Source organism: Chamaea fasciata, unplaced genomic scaffold, assembly GCF_029207755.1.
Source record: "Chamaea fasciata isolate MVZ Bird 193981 ecotype frontalis unplaced genomic scaffold, bChaFas1.0.hap1 SCAF_6, whole genome shotgun sequence".
Classification (NCBI taxonomy): Eukaryota; Metazoa; Chordata; class Aves; order Passeriformes; family Sylviidae; genus Chamaea; species Chamaea fasciata.
Window position 1 is genome coordinate 3,949,480 of NW_027094091.1, and position 16,749 is coordinate 3,966,228.

General features: G+C 37.8%; 1 protein-coding gene across 3 annotated transcripts in view; it reads right to left on the reverse strand.

The window, feature by feature from the left end:
- Positions 1 to 1,299: 1,299 nt before the first annotated feature.
- Positions 1,300 to 16,749, reverse strand: part of RGS12 (regulator of G protein signaling 12) — an 84,358-nt gene continuing 68,908 nt past the window's right edge. For 2 of the 3 annotated variants that reach the window (XM_066185248.1, XM_066185247.1), the window contains exons 15-16: positions 13,734 to 14,312; positions 1,303 to 1,926 (exon numbers count right to left, since the gene is read on the reverse strand). In XM_066185248.1, coding sequence (XP_066041345.1) covers positions 1,568 to 1,926; positions 13,734 to 14,312 — 938 coding nt within the window. In that variant the 3' untranslated portion in view covers positions 1,303 to 1,567. Of the gene's footprint in view, positions 1,927 to 13,733; positions 14,313 to 16,749 lie in introns of all 3 variants that reach the window. The other variant, XM_066185246.1, reaches the window with a different exon arrangement.

Below are 16,749 nucleotides of genomic sequence, written 5' to 3' on the forward strand. Positions count from 1 at the left end.
TTTAAAACAGTACAGCTATTTTCACAGCATATACCTTCATTCAAGCCCACACTGAGTTGAGTGTAATGTCAACAAGGATTTTCCACAATATCAAAAGCAAAATCACTTACCCGTAGAAAAAAATAAAGTATTAAAGCCAATGAGTGTTGTATCCCTTAATCTCACTGGAGTATTTGATGTAACACTTAAGCATTTAGCTTTAGGAATCTTAATTTATAATTACAAAATCATACTTTTGTATGATCTGTATGACCTTTGAGTTTAAGAAACTGAGTGAGAGCATCCAGTACTCTCAGCTATTCAGAAAATTCTTGATTCTCGGCATGTTTTAGGAGCAGAGAAATAGAAATTAATCAGTATTTACCTTGATGCTTTATACCTACTGCCTGTGTGGATCTGGAGTCTAGGAGATATGCAGCATGACTTTTTAAGTCTCACAATAATTTCAAAGCAGCGAACCCCCAGAAGTCTCTCTATATCCACTCAATATGATGAGCAGATGTACAACACCCTCAATTCTTCATGTACCCTTGTGAATGTCCAGGCTCATAACCTCTCCTGAAGAAATGGAAATGGAGGAAAAGGAGCAGGTGGCAAAACCAACATGTTCAGCAGTCTTAAATATCTTTTCCTTCTCAAAACTCCACCTAAGGCTAGAAAATTAACTGAAACTAAAATGAACAACGAGAATGAGAGGCACTGAATTCTCATTGAAAGAGCAGTAACCAAATTGCCCTTCCCCAAAGTTAAAAGGCACTGAGAGCAGTGAGGAGGAGGGACCCAATGACCATGACATCACTGTGTAATCAGATATATATCTCTGGTATGGAAACATCATCAGAGTTGGCTATGAAAGCAGATACTATTCCCAGCCCAGGAAAGTCACAATTTTGGTTTGTTTGGGGTTTTGTTGTTGTTGGGTGGGGGGATTTTGGTTTTTTGTTGGTTTGTTGTTGCTCTTATTTTTGCTTCTTGCTGCTTGTATAACAATGGTCTTATAGCATATATCCAGGCAATGCATTGGACAAGACTGAATTCGACTTGGACCTCTTCCCAAATGTTATGAGACAGACAGGAATGTATTAAGAAAATATTCCTAATCTTTTTTACACCAGTAACTGATTTTACTTACGCTTCAAAAATCTAAAACACAGGGAATCCTAAAGACAAGGGAAAACCATTAGAAGATTAAACTGAAATTATCTAAAATAAAAAGTTTGGACAGGGGATTTTAAAATAAGTTTTTCTTGAATAAAGACAAGAAGGGTAGAGGTTGAAATCATAATTTTAATTCCGCGGATCAATGGAATCATCCCAGGGAAAATAATACAGAAATGGGAAAAAAAGCAAAACCAAATAGCTCAATACTTTCATTGGAATGCTATTTTTTTCATTCTAGGGCTTCCAACTCATATCAGAAGTGATGGTCTTTAGCAGGCTCTTTGATATTATCCAAGGCAAGTGGATATTGAAAACCACTTATATCTCACAGAAACATGTCTCTAAGACATCTCTATTGCTGCTGATGCCAAGCAAAATATCGGAAAATATAATTAAAAGCAGAGATTTAAACAAAAGTAGCTTTATACTGATTCTCAGTGGCCTTATTCTTCTCGCTCTTCACAGCTATCAGGGATGGAAGGTCTGATGTCCTGTAAACTCCAGTCCTCATCCTCCCTTGGCAAGATCTCAGTTCAGAGATGTAACCTTCAAAGCTGAGGTTCCCTTCAGAATCCTCACAGCATGTGCCAGAGTCGTCCAGTTTGACCCCATCCACATCGATTATCCTGTTCACAGGGAGCTCCTTTCCGGGGTTCCCTCTCACACCAGGAGGATTAAAGCTTCTGCTGGGCTTTGCTTTGTGAGAGGTCTGCTCACAGGAGTTTCCTGAAGTCCCTTGTGACTCATTTTTCTTTCTGTTTGCACCTAACAGAGGAATTGAAAAACAGAAAAACAAAACAGGAGAGTTATGTATCTTCTGGTTTTAGCAGTTTTCAATATTGCAACCTTCTCTGAGGCCATAATGGTAGTCAGCTGGGATATTCACCCACCAAAGAGACTTATTGATGTAGGTAACTAAACACTAGACCTCAAGGATAAATGTGAAATACTAATATCTGTCTTATTTTTCAGGGTTTTTTAAGACTCCATTAAAAATAACTACTTAGTATTATTTTTTACACCTCTAGAAAAAAAATTCTCACATCAGCAAACCCAGTGGCGAAGGAGGAGAATATAGACCTTCCCCTGGGGCAGAATGGGAGATGTTCCTTCAGTCGAACTGGTCTTCAAGACACTGCTGCGACAGTATTTTACTTAGCTAGGGCTTTAGTTCTCTAGCAGACTAGTAAGGGATTATTTGAAGTTGCAGTTCACTGCCCTGATCTGCAACAGAGCAATTATGGGTCACAGTTTACAGGACGAGAATAAAAGAAACAACTTTGCAGAATCACCGAGTCACAGGATGGGTCAGGCTGGAAGGGAGCACGGATGGATCATCCTGTCCCTCCTCCCTGCTCAGGCAAGGTCATCCCAGGGCACACGGCACAGGATTGTGTCCAGTTGGTTCTTGAATATTTCCAGTGAGGGAGACCCCACACCCTCTCTGTGCAGTCCGTCCCAGAGCTCGGAACAGTAAAGTTCTTCCTCATATTCAAGTGGAACTTCCTGTGCATTGATTTCTGCCCATTTCCCCATGTTCTGTAGCTCAGCATCACTGAGCAGAGGCTGACTCCATCTTCTGTCACCCTCTCTTTAGATATTTATAAACATTGCTGAGGTCTCCTCTCAATTGTTTCTTCTCAAGGCTGCACAGGCCCAGTTCCCTGATTCTTTCCTCCTAAGAGAGACTCTCCAGACCAACTTAGCAGTTCTTTGCTGGACCTCCTCAAGGAGCTCCTTGTCCTGAGGAGCCCAGAACTGGACACAGCACTCCTGATGTGTCTCAGCAGGGCTGAGCAGAGGGGCAGGGTCACCTCCCTTGACCTGCTGGCACTGCTCCTCCTAACGCACCCCAGGACTCCATTGGCCGCCTTAGCCCCAAGGACACACTGCTGGCCCACGGAGAGCTTGTGTCCACCAGGACCCCCAGGTCCTTCCCTGCAGAGCTGCCTTCCAGCAGGTCAGCCCCCAGCCTGTGCTGGTCCATGGGGTTGTTCCTCCCCAGGGGCAGGACCCTGCATTTGCCCTTGCTGAATTTCAGACGGTTCCTCTCTGCCCATCTCTCCAGCCCATCGAGGTCCCTCTGAAGGGCTGCACAACCCTCTGAGGTCTGAGGGCTTTAAGCACTCAACACCTGGATTGCATCTAAAATCACATTTGCCAGGATTCAGGCCTGTTCTCTAGACTAAACACACAAAGTCGTCACTATCCCAAGAGAGCTTTAGTTTAAACCCTTGAGCTCCCAAACGCCAGTTTTGTGGTAGGTGTGACCCTGCAAAGTACAAGTTGCTTCTTTAAGCAAATGCACAGAAGCTGATTTGCCTGCACCAACAGCAGCAAGAAAGGAGGGATGAAGGAGTTGATTTCAGGATTTGCACCACAGTTAACAACATGGTTTCTGTAGCTGAGATTCCCTCCCATAATGATATAAAGAGGGGCAATGTTTTCAGAGACAGAGAACTGCTTTCATTAGATCAAACTGAGAGCCAAGAAAAAAAGAGAAACCTACAAGGCACAAAAGCAGACTGAGGAGGGGCTTCCATTTCATATTTAATTCCTTTTTCCATATATCTTCTTACCCATCTTTTAAAACATACCATCTAATCTGACATCTGACATGCTTTACCCAAAGCATTCTGAAATTTTGTCCCACAGTACATGCAAGTGCCTGACTAGCATGTTTAGCCACACAAATCCTATGAAACTGGTGTGGTTAAATGCCATAGCTGTCTTTCAAATAATTTATTTGTGTTTATTCCACAAAGTGATTGGTACAGCTTTATGCAAGGAAAAGAAATTTCCATGTATAATCACTGTAATCAAGAACTTTTTGATATGGAGAATGGAAGAAATGCAAATTAAAATGACAAAAAAAGCACTTTCACGCAGTTTCAATCAAATCACTCCAGGGTCTTCTTGAGGGTTAAAGCTTTCTATTTAAGAAAAATAAGTCAAAATCCTAAGTACTGCAAGGCTTAGTGTTTTAGCTACAGTGAAGCCCCACATGGAATAATGTGGGTATTTCGCATCAGTAAGGCTTGCTGTTTTTACAGAGGAATTAGACCAAACTCCAAACAAATCAGCTGAGCAGAGAGAGACAGAAAGCTCCCAGCCCTGTTAGCCCAGCATGACTCCAGGCTACTAAATTGCAGCTAACATTTAATGGGACTACATTACACTTCGTGTTTAAATCTCCCTACTGAAAATGAACATCGGCTAAATTTTAACTGCTGTTTGCATGGCTGTGCTGCAGAATGCTATTCTTCTGTTCCGGAACGTTTATCTTAACATGAGTGTACTGAATTGTTCTCTTGATCGCTTTAATCTACTATTCTACGCCCTTTGAGGAAGACCTGTGACTCTCCTTTCAAATTGCTTTAAAAGAGCTACAAATTGCTGAAATGCCTACTAATGACAAATTACCACAAATACATGGCATTGACAGAGCATGAGTCATCCAGCTGTCCTAGCACTGAGAATACATCCTCCTGTATGTCACGTAAAGGAACATCTTTGATTGGGGTGGAAGGTCTCCTATCTGTTGACTTGGACTAGGTTGAAACACTTTCCTCAGTCAAAAGACACAGAGTAATTAACAGGGTACAGGAGATGAAAGAGATGGAAACTCCTGCCAAGGAACACTATGGAAGGTGCAACTATTGCTGCATTTATCTAGGTGCTAAGCCCTCCTACAGCTAAATGTAAGAAATGCCATTAAGTCTTGGAATTATCGTATCACTGAGTCACCACACAAAGCAACTGGGTGTGGAAGTTGTCTAATAGGAACAGAGCAAAAATAATGTCCATGTTTGCTCTCAGGCTTCACAAGACGTAAGCTCATCTGAAAAAGAACACATCCGCATTATAGACATTTTTCTATTAATGTCCTTTTCAGGACCAATCTCTCTGTAGCATCAAATAAATTACTACTAGAGGCAGGGCAGTAATAGAGAACATCTTGTCTAAAATACCAGTTCAGAAGAACACGGAATTACTAAGGGATGATACTGTGCAGATGATTTCACTTTTCCTGTCAGGGGAGAAAAGATCTTAGCTCATCTTCACCAAACAGGAAGATGATTTCTAGAGTAGCATTACACAGAAAATAAATTTAAGTTTAATTATTTTCCTCATTTTTTTTAAGAAAAAGCTTTTAAGGAACAAGGTTATTTAACACAAATAATAGGCAAGATTTGCCCAACCAGCCTGTGTATAAATGTATCCCACAAGTTTTTAAGTAGACTAAAGATTTGCCTGTACTCAGTGAAGCTTTATAATGAGGTTTCAATGAAGTTTGTAACACTTTTGCACTGGTCTCCTTCTGGTGTTTTCTTTCTGAGTAACAAATACCTGAAGACACTTAGATGTGCAGGGCACCATCCAAGGTGCAGAGGACCTTCACAGGTAAAATTTCTCTTCATATATTCTTGGCTGAAGTGATGAATACCTCCATGGAGAGCTCTGCAGATGCTTTGCCATGTATGAAGCATGTCAGAAATGTTATTATATTTTCCCAAATCTAATCTCTCAGATGTCCTACCTAACTTCTGTGGAGAAAGTAAGACACTGCTTATGGCAGCAGTCCCACAGGAACGGAATACCACATTCACACCTACTGGTAATCTCCCTTGCTAAGCATTCCACACAGCTCTCAGGAATTCTCTTGTGCATCTGATCCCATTAATACGTTCCAGCTGGTTTAAAGATGGGAAGATGCAGGTCATCTTTTGTCCTTAAACCAGAGATCTGCTACAGACTCACAGCCAAATGACTGCTTAGAAGGCTTAACTGCATCCATCTGCGTTCTTCCAAAGGTGACTACAACCAGGCACTGTTTCGGCTGATCTCCTGATTTCTGTTACCAATATTTCTCTTTTTGTGATATTTGGATTTTGTGTATTATTCTCAAGCACTCTAAATTTAGTATTATCATTATGGAGAACTATCTTTATAGAGAAAGACAAAGGGAAATCTTCTGTATAAAATACTCCTCAAGATCTAAGTAAAAGATCACAAGATATTGTCTTCCAGGTAGTTTAGGAATAACGGAGGATTTGCCAAATTCCACACAGAAAGGAGGTCACAAAAAACCTGCAAATTTCAGGAGCAGCATTAACTGCTGAATGTAGATAGGATCATATAACCCTAAATCTTGAGTCTACTTAAAAACCAATGCAGATGCTTGAGGATTTAAAGGTCCGCTCACAACACCTTGCAATTTATTGTTTCTATACCATAATCAATAAATTCATTTATTTTCAATGTGCTAAACTTTAGTTACGATTTTTAATAAAATCTCTTTCATGCAAATTGAGTGTTTCACTCATCATTCTACCTTTGCTAAAATCCTACTGTTCTTGCCAAAATAATTAACTATTTATATGGCTTTCAGTTCTACTGAAAGATAACAAGAATATCCTGCTGATTTTCATACCATTGATCCCAGGCCTTTGACAGAGAGGACCTGATCTCAGTTAAAGGGAATGAGCTCCAGATTAATGATTTTGTACTGACTTACAGCAGATAAAAATCTGTTTGAAGTATGTCATAAAACTTAGAATACAACTCTTGTGAAGAGAAGCCAGAAGTTTTCAGGAGCAGGTCCCGTAACTGCTGATTTACTGACATATATCACCCCCAAAAGTAATCAGTCACTCTCAGTCTCCAAGGCAGCAAGGCTCTGTGTGCTGTACCAAGGGAGCCTGGGCTGACATTGTTCCAGTCTCTGACTCCACGGAGCCTGTCCCAAGGGGGTACCACACTGCCTTAGAGAGAGAGCCTTTTCTTACATGCGACTGAAAAAAGGAGCCCTGTGACGGTCGCTTCTATAGTGGGTGTTCATTTCAGGGCCCTGGAAATACGTCAATATAAGTAACTTCTCCTTAACGTGGATGGAATCTGGCAGTTTCACTCTGGGAAAGACACTTGCTCCTTCCAGTCCTAAACTGCTAGGAAATGCTCCTTCGACATTTGAGCCCTCCCACACATGGATTCTTTTAAGTGGTGGAAGAATGACTTCCACGCTGGCCGACATACTGTTACTACTGCAAGAATCCTTTTTTTTTTTTTTTTAAGTTTGTAAAGTGAATTATGCTTCTGAAGGGAAAAGGATACTTCACACGTAAGTTTTAGAACACCACAGGTTAAATTTTCTTTGGCAGTTTCCTTCTAATGTCTTAATTGATACAGCACCGAGGAGAAAGTGGATTTAATAAAAGATTCCTACCTACAGTTTATGCTAAATCTTTTCAAAGGAAATTTGACTTTATATGCTGAATTTCACTTGCATGATGAAACAGCAAGTGCAGCATAAGCTCAGTGCCTTGAAATCTGACTCAGTAAAATGAAGGCATCGAGCCAGGAAATGGGTTATCCTACAAAGCAGCAATATTCTACATTACCAGTTGATTTACCTTTTTCCTGGGAATTTTGGGAATACATTTGCAGCCTTAAGTTTAGAAACGGGCAGATGGAAATCCTTTCATTGCACTCATCTCCAAAGCATTCACAAGAAGAACAAAGCACCAAGCATTATTCAGAAAGACAAATTTGGAATATCACATGGAAGAGAGAGCTCACCAGTGGCATCCAGAACCAAAAGAGGGATTACTGCAACCTGGGTTTGCTGAGGGCAGGGACCCTTCATGTCCACGGCTGAAGGGAACTGCACACAACGTCATTTAAAAGCCAGGAGCAGTCCAAGAAAAAATTAAATGAACAGTTCTGAATTTTGATCCAGGCAGATATGTGTGCCCTCAATAACACTGCCCAACTCGCTCAAACTTTGTTTCTCCACTGCTAAAAATGAAACAATTTCTGACTATTTTCCAAGCAGTAGACGTGATAAAACAACTCTGCAGCAGCCTACACATATTCAGCCCTCAGTGTGATCTTCCAGCATTTATTGTTAACCTTCATTTTGGTTTTGCATCAGTGGTCGGTAACTGCACGTTTCATTACTGCAGAGAGTCCTATGCTGGGAAATAGTGGATTGAATTACTTAAATCCATTTTAATTTAATCTGCCATTCATTAGGGTATTTTTCAATTATGAAAATCTAAAATGTGGTTTCGCTAGGCTACCGGTTACATTTCAACCAATAATTCAGCGAAGTTCATTTCATCATCCAAATGATGCCATGGGTTTGCACAGATCTGGGTTTATCCCATGTTCATTTGGTTAAAAGGGCAGCTGTCATTTTTCTAACATTTCATGAAGTCAGTGGTAAGATTTGTAATGCCTTCTAGAATGTTTATCTTGTTGTTTGATCAAAATAAGTTTACATTTCAAATAATCATCCCCCAAGGTCTTCCGTGCTTCCCATTTGTCTACTCTAAATTCTCCTTCTCCTCTGTTTGTTGTTGGTCACAGTCAGGTACTACATGTAATTTTCCCCATTTAATCATGCTCTGATTAAAAGAGGATTAACAAATCCCAGCCTTAGTGTTTCAGGATTCTCATGAGTACTCGTTTATATTGATCCAGAATCCAATTATCTTCTATAAATTTACACAGAACTAGTAATGGATATAAGTTACCGCAAGAAAACGCGTTTTGTTAAAAAATAATGATTTACATTCTTCGTACATCTCTTTAGTCATAATCACCTCCATTTCTTAAATTTTTATTTATGTTTTCATTCAATGTGGTTATCTTGATTTACACAGGGAACACCACTGGGCTGTCTCTAAAATACGCCACATGAATTAAGAGATTATATAAAATATTAGTTATGTAAAATATTATGTAATTTAGTACCAAAACAAAGGTTTATTTTCAAATTTTGAAGACAGATATGTGATTGCTCTTAATCTCCTCAATCTCCTTAACTATCACAAACTTTTTTGCACTTAGAATTCATTACCATTAGAATCTAAAAATTTAGTAGCCAAAAAAGTGAAAGTCACAGAAATACCACTGATAACTATTCTAATAATCTGATCTCTATTCTTCAGCTGTGGGGCACTGCATCCTCTCTGTGAATAATAAATAAAAAGAACAGTTAGGGATTTTTTGGGGGGTTTTTTGGCTTTGGGAACAATAGGCAGTCCCAGACTCTGTGAGACTATCCTGCATTTTATTTCTGCATAATTTATCTTTCACAACAAAAACATCCTCGCGCTGGTATTAACTATTCCATTTCTGAAAGAATTCTTTACAATAAGAAAGGAAGCAAGTTTATTTTGAGGGTACAATTTTGTATCTATTTCAGAAACAAAGCAATTTCTTAAAAAAAAAAAGCTATGCAACTTTATAGACTGTCTAAATTAATTCTTTAACTTCCATAGACATTTTACTAAAGCAAAATTACAGAGAGTTCACCATGCTTTTATTTTCCCTATCTGGCTCTCTATCTTAACCAATAACGTTATATGCTTGTTCAAATGTAGTTTTCAATAAACTTTTCAATTGCACTGCTGGATCCAGTCTATACATCTCCTTAAAAAAAAAAACCCTTTGTACTTGGTAGACAATTCATTGACTGTAACTGTAGTGTCATTTTGAGAATAATTCTCATCCTGGCTGGAAAAAAAAAAAAAAAGCCCCAAAAATAACAGAGATTTTTTTTAAGAGAAGGAAGAGCAATCTGATGGACTCAAATCTACAGTCTGTGCACTTCAGTCTGGATTGCTGCAAATTGTCCTACTTCAGGATGAAATGGTATTCTGTGAAAAAGCCCAGTTGCTATCATGACTACATCTCCACCTACTTTGTAGTAGAGGCAAAAACCATCATGAACAACTCAGACCAGTGGAATATTGCTGAATAAACAATCCAGTGCAAGGTCTGTGGCTTAATACTCACACCTCTTGAGGAGACTAAAGGTTTGGGAGGCTCCCTTTCCCCATGGCAGCTATTTTGCACTTGGGTAATGCACGTGCCCAACTCCTTGGGAGAAACTGGACAACGTTCAAAGTACCCGGACTATACCAGGCAATTAAAAAAAGAAAAATAAAACAAACAAATAAAAAAGCCAAGGAGATTAAATCGGCATTTTAACACTTTCAAAAATGAATGCATCACTTCAAGCCAATCACACCACACAGTAATTACTTCTTCCACAGATGGGACCACCATTATGTGCAGAGACATGAAAGAATGTCTTCAGATTCCAGAAACCTCTGATTTTTGAAGTGGGAAATTTGCCAGAACTAGCAGGCTTATTCAAAATAAAGACACTTTCTCTTGATGAGTAACACAACTAGAATCACTAATGATTCCTGTGTTGCTAACTGATTTGCTATTTACTTCATAGCTAAACATTAATACAGCACAAAAACATTTCACTTATTTCAGAAAATTAAGAAAGGAGTTTGAAAATCTGTTTTCAAAAGCTCAGAGTGATGCAAACCCTATTTTGTCGCCTTCCATTTGTTCATATTTTGCTTTCTAGATCATCAAGTGTAAAACACCTCAAGTGTTACCCATTAGAGGGATGGACACTGCCCTGGCTTTAATGCATCAGCAAATTGCAAACTGCCCCCTGCAGAACGTGAGGGACCCCTTCACTCCTCCCAGTCCTCTTCCCACCATTTATTAGCCCAACATGTGCGGGGTAAGTACACACGTCATCTGTCTCTAGGCCAGTTTGGAACTAAGACTAGAGACCTCTTCAAATTATGTAGTCATTATTTTTCTTTATGTCCCAACGTTTTAATTCAATAAACCAATCAGAAGTGCAATTTCCATTGATGGGGGTTATGAATGAAGAACCATTAAAGCACTTAAAAAAGCAACCATTATTAATGATTTAGTCCTTTGAGATTTCGATTCTTGACTGGAGAGAGTTTCCAGAAGTCTTTATTATAATTATGTACATCATCAAGTAGCCTTTCCATGCAAACTCCAATCATGAAAATAGAAAATTTTTGTTTCAGCCCACATTTTTTTTCCATAAAATCACCGTTCTTCTATAGAATACAGTTCCCATTAAATAGTAGTGTGTTGTGAGAAGAGCGCAGAATACAGCCAATATATGCAATAAGATGGTAGCAAAAAAAAGGGAAGATGTTTTATATCTTTTTTAAAAATCTTTGTTATTCCTAAAAAAAAAAAAAAAAAAAAAATCTGGTTTGTCAGAAAGCTAAAAGGAATTCAGATTTCTAGTTTGGCAAAATTAGTTTGATTACTTACTGTCACGGGTGACTATGACAGAATAATAAGACACAATCACCACAGAGAACATTAGTTGGAATACATGCTAATTAAAATACATTTTTATAAAATTAAATTCAATACAGAGGGTATTAGCTGGTTTTTGTGAAAAAGTCTGAATAATTTTAGAATGGGAACTGCTACAGGACTTTCAACTGTTTTGTTTTCTTTCATGGAGGCCCACAAATATGTGGGAACACAGTGACTTTTTGGAAAAACCGGATTTTAAACCCCCAGAACACAATGAGACCCAGTTAACAGCACGACAAGCCTCTCTGCAGATTTTTTTTTTTTTTTTTTTTTTTTTTAATTAGGCTTCACAGCGCTGTTATGTAGGACCCATCTCAAAGAGTGAAAAGAGTAGTGTGGTCTCCAGCACTCAACCAAGCCCTCATTTCTTACCCAAGACTACCAAATATAGAGGTGGTTACTTTGGTTACTCCACAGCGAATGAGCTGAGATCACCAGCTCACCTCTTAAAAGACCAGGGAGGAGTTGCTTTAGTTTAAAATAAGTAGGAAAGTAATGAATATAAAGCCCAAGAACCCAAAGACAGAAGAAATTCTCCTTTCAGGAGTTCCCGTTATGACTAATTGAAAAGAAATCTCCTGTCTTATCTGCCTTCTGGAGCACATGCCAATGCTATGGATTTCACATGTGACCCACCAGCATCTCAAGACAGCATTTGCCCGTTGATGTCTAAATTATTAACAAATGTAATGTTTGTCAATTGCTAGTTCATATCTATTTATCTGTTTGTTATAAGAAGGTAATTTCAATCAGAATTCTTAATCCAGGACCGAAAGAATTTTTAAAATAATGAAGAAAATGAAAGCTTAAAACCAGTTTGCGTAACTAGAGCTAGAATTTATTACTCCTGAGAGAACAAGGATACAAAATACATGTGAAAACTACACAAAGATTTCTACAAAGTAAAAAGTAGAAAGTGGGAAAAGGGAAAGCTACAGCTCAGTGGTTACACAGAAACTTATGGCATGCATTAAAATATTGTAAATTCATGAAGATTTTTTTAAGTGCAAATGGTTTTTTTAACATTTCTCACTGAAAAATATGCAAATTGATACCTATGTTGTACACTTGACATATTATCAGAAAGACACCAACACAAATCTATGCATATATACATCAATATGTCTGAAGTACATTTTGTGGTTCTGTTATTCATAGGCACTGGTTACAAGTCCGTCCAATACTCAGCTTCTGAAATCAAATGATAGCGCTTATAGAACATTTCTCAGATACTACTAATAAAGGAAGTGGGTTTTAAAATACCAAGAGGATGAAATAATTTGCATTGCCATTTATAAGCATTCAACAACCAAAGAAGTATTTACAAATCATCAACCATACAGATAAAGAACAGTATCAAATACTCTGTGTAAAAAGATAAATAATTAAAATGTATATTCCCACATCACAAAGAAATGTGATCATACAAATATGGCACCATATGTTTGTGAAACATCAAAAATAAATGTAGCACATAGATACCTCTTCTTATATTTTACATTAAAATGCACAGTACAATGACTGTAAAATGTCAATGTCATGACACCCATTGTCTTCAAATTCCTGTTTCTGGTAATAGCAATTATTATTAGAGTCCATGTTTATAAAGAAATTCCATACTTCAGCCTTGGGCTAATATTGCTCTTTGATATTGCTCAACCATGAAACTTACATCCTAAAAAAGTTACATATTCTCTTTAAAATCATCTAATAGAAAGCTACTTGATATGTGAATATTCTGGGAGAAAGTGTGATAGATGCAATCTATTTCTCTGTGTAGCAAAGCATGGGTTAAAAAAAATAACATTTTTATTTTTAGTCACAAATATCAAATTTATTAGCGAAATATATTTTAAATTGAGGCTTATCCATTTAAAATTTTAATCATAAACAATACTGCAATTTTCAACACATAATTAGGGGTTTTGTTAAAGTACTTAAACTTCCAAACCCTAATCATGTATCTCATTATGAGAAATGGATCAGAAAATCTGGAACACAACAGTGCTATGGAGCTCAAAATGCTGATACTCTGTTTTGTACTCTGAGGGTGAATGAGATAATTATAGCACGTGGATGTATTTCAAAGGTTTGTCTGCATGTGGCCATTCCTGGTTACATGCCAAATCCAAACAAAAGTACATTGTTAAAGGCAACCAGAAGTATTACAGTTAGAACAGACTAAGGCAATTAAAATCTTTTTTCCTTCTTTTTTTGGTTAAAAAAAAAAAAAAAAAATAAGGTGCGGAGAGAATTTCCTTTGTTTTAATGGGTGCCAAATCCTGATTAACAGTGCCAAAGAAAAGTAGTTTTACACAAAAGGAAAGACTATTAAAATCTAGAAATACCTGAATTGGATCTTTGATATCCAGATTTTTCCTGATTACCTGCAAAAGGAGTTGGGGGTGGATAGTTGGCTTCCGTGAGTTTACTGATGTTTGACAGTGGCGTTGGTGGTGACGGTGGTAGCAAAGTGCTGTTAGGGCTACTAATATCTCCTTCAGCCACGAGAGTCAAGTCTGCCACGTTTTCATCATCTACCATCTGAATGCCTTCGGCCTGCAACTCTCTCGACTGCCTTTTCCACACCGTGGCATTGCTCTCCTGTGCGTGAGGGATTGGAGACAACGGAGGACTAAAAGGAACACTGAAAGTCTTCTGGCTGTGGAGGGCTGCCAAAGCAGATTTATGTTTGTTTTCTGAGTAACCCATTTTCTTTACTGAATTTTCATTAAAGTTTTGCACGGACTCCTGCTTTCCACTGGGGGATGTACATCCGTCACTGCCATCACTTTTTGAAGCTCGCTTGCTGAGGCCTTTAGGACCTGCGGGAGTAGATGAGGATGGTTCTGGTCCAGTGGGCGGTAAACGAAGAAAGTCAGGAAGAATAAGGTCTTCTTTCCTTAGCAGTCCACGTTGGTCATCTGCTCTGTTACTTTGTGCTTTGGATATGAGTTCAAAAAACTCTATTGGGGAAAAACCCAAAATTGACAAGTTTTTGTCAGAAAGTGCAATGCCATTAAAACGTACATTTTCAGCACATTTATTTTCCATGAAGATCTTCAATTCTTTCAATGCTGCCTTGAAATAAGATCCCATGTTAATTAGGAACTTTTTCAATTGCAGCAATGTTCACTAGCATCACTATAATTAAGACCATCAGCATTGCTATTGTAAGAGTTTTGCAGTTTAGAACAGCTGCAATTCACTGAGCCTTGAACACGTCTTCTATTTTACGCAGTTAATAAATCTGTACACACACGCAGGATTTTTTAATTCTTTATACAAAACAAGGCTCTAGTCTTACAGACAATGGGTGCACGTTTTTATATTCTGGATGGGTTTCACCCATCTTAACTCAAAAATAGCATGCCATTTGAACATTCGAAGATTCAGAATGTTGCAAACTTCCTTGTTATATTGAGTTTCTCTCAGAGTAATTATATTTTATCACAGTTTAAATTCAATTCATGGTGTAGTTTTAAACCAGGATGTTATCATCACAGGGTATGATCAGACGATGATTTAAATAACCCCATTTTACTTGGAGCTCTGCAATGAATCAGTAGCTTACAGGTCGTCAGTAAACATCCAAGGAGCCATTACCAAAAGCGATAGGGGCAGCTTTTTTAAAGAGGCTTTAACACAATTAGAAGTGATTTTCTGATCATGTCCTTAATGATATCCAATGGTTTAATATGTTTCTATATATAAATAATACTCATAGTAGATCAACACTGTTCTAAAAAGTTTCAAAACTTGGCAACAAGAAACTTATCAATTGTAAGCCAAGAATTATACCACTCCTCAAAAAAGAAGCATTGCAACAATAAACAAACTCTTTGGTACAAAACATAGACATATAAAAATATGTAATTCTTAATATAGGGTCTCTGCATGTCCTAATTTTTCAAGAAGAAAGCACTTTAACTACAGAATATTAAAAGATGCTTAAAAAGGCCATCTCCAACAGACTAATTAAAATCAACAGTTCCAACCCAGCTTATAAATACTGTTTGAAGCAAAAGCCATTAAGAAATAAAGCAACAGAACACTATTATCAGTTTTAACTTAGCATAATATGAAGTCATACACTTGCTCTTGTATGACCTGATTCCTAAATCCTCTACTCATACTTGGCAGGCTTTGCAATGTATTTGTAAAAATGACTTTTTAACATGCTTTTTCAAATGCCATAAAATCTGAACGTAGCCAAGATGGAAGCTTCAAAATGCTTCTTATTGCCAAAGTTTTGCAAAATGGCGGTAGGCATAGTAAAACATGCAACATTTCTAAGATGTGTCATACAAAAATGTTTCTGAAATTTCAAAGTTCATAGAACAGTTGTTTGTTTTTGCATTAAAAAACAGTCTACAACATTTGGTACTCATTTTCCAAACTTTGACAAATTTCACAAAACTCAAAATAAAATGTGAAAGCCTCGAATTCTGAAGTTTTCAAATTATGTTAATGTTTTACTCAGTCCTAGGAAAAAAAATGAAAGTATTAAAATGTGGAAAACAAGTTAACAAAAGAGTAAGCAACAGAAAATAATTTAAAACGCACTAATATTTTGCAGTAACACTTATATTAAAAAAACCATCTATTTTGCAGTAGAAGTTTTAGCCACAGCATTTTTTTCAGTCCTAGTCAGTGGACATTTATTCACAGGTGAACATTCAGAGGTAAACATTCGTTTGCTGTATAAATGTGCATAACCAGGTTTTGGATATGCATAAGGAGTAACTTCAGCAGTAAATTTTAATCTGTGGGTCAGATATGTCCTTTGAGGTGTTTTTTCTACATGGGAAAATAGGGAGGAGCGTGTAGGGCTGACAGACAGGCAATCACTTCAGTTCATGTCCTAGGGCATGGGGTGTTATGCCAAAATTTCTAGTGCCACACCATTTTTAACTCTCTTTTGCCCATGGACATCTTTCTATAAGAAAGCAAATTCTCTTAGGAGATTTTTTCCGATGATATCACCAGAACTATTAAGATGTAACGAAGGTAAAAATACGACTCAGGAAGTGCAAGATTACCAATAACCTCTTCGCTTGTTTCTACTTCTGAACATCTTTTCAGTGCATTAGCTGAATGCAAGTTTTCCTGTTGCCCATCACATCTCCTCCTCAGTCAGACTGCACTGCCCTGGCTGTTACAGAGCTCAGCAGAAAACTTACAAAAATTCTTACCTGAGTACATTTGGGTCTACACTACTGTGCAGTGCCTGTTGAACACTTATATAGAGGTGAACAGAAAGCCAAGCTTCTACACAGTGAGATACAGAGAATATCAAATGGGATGTTCAACTGCAGTTGAGTAACTAATTCCTTTTCATTTTACAGGAATTAGGTACCCCTCACTTTTGAAAATCCCACCGGGCACCTACATTGGTGTTTA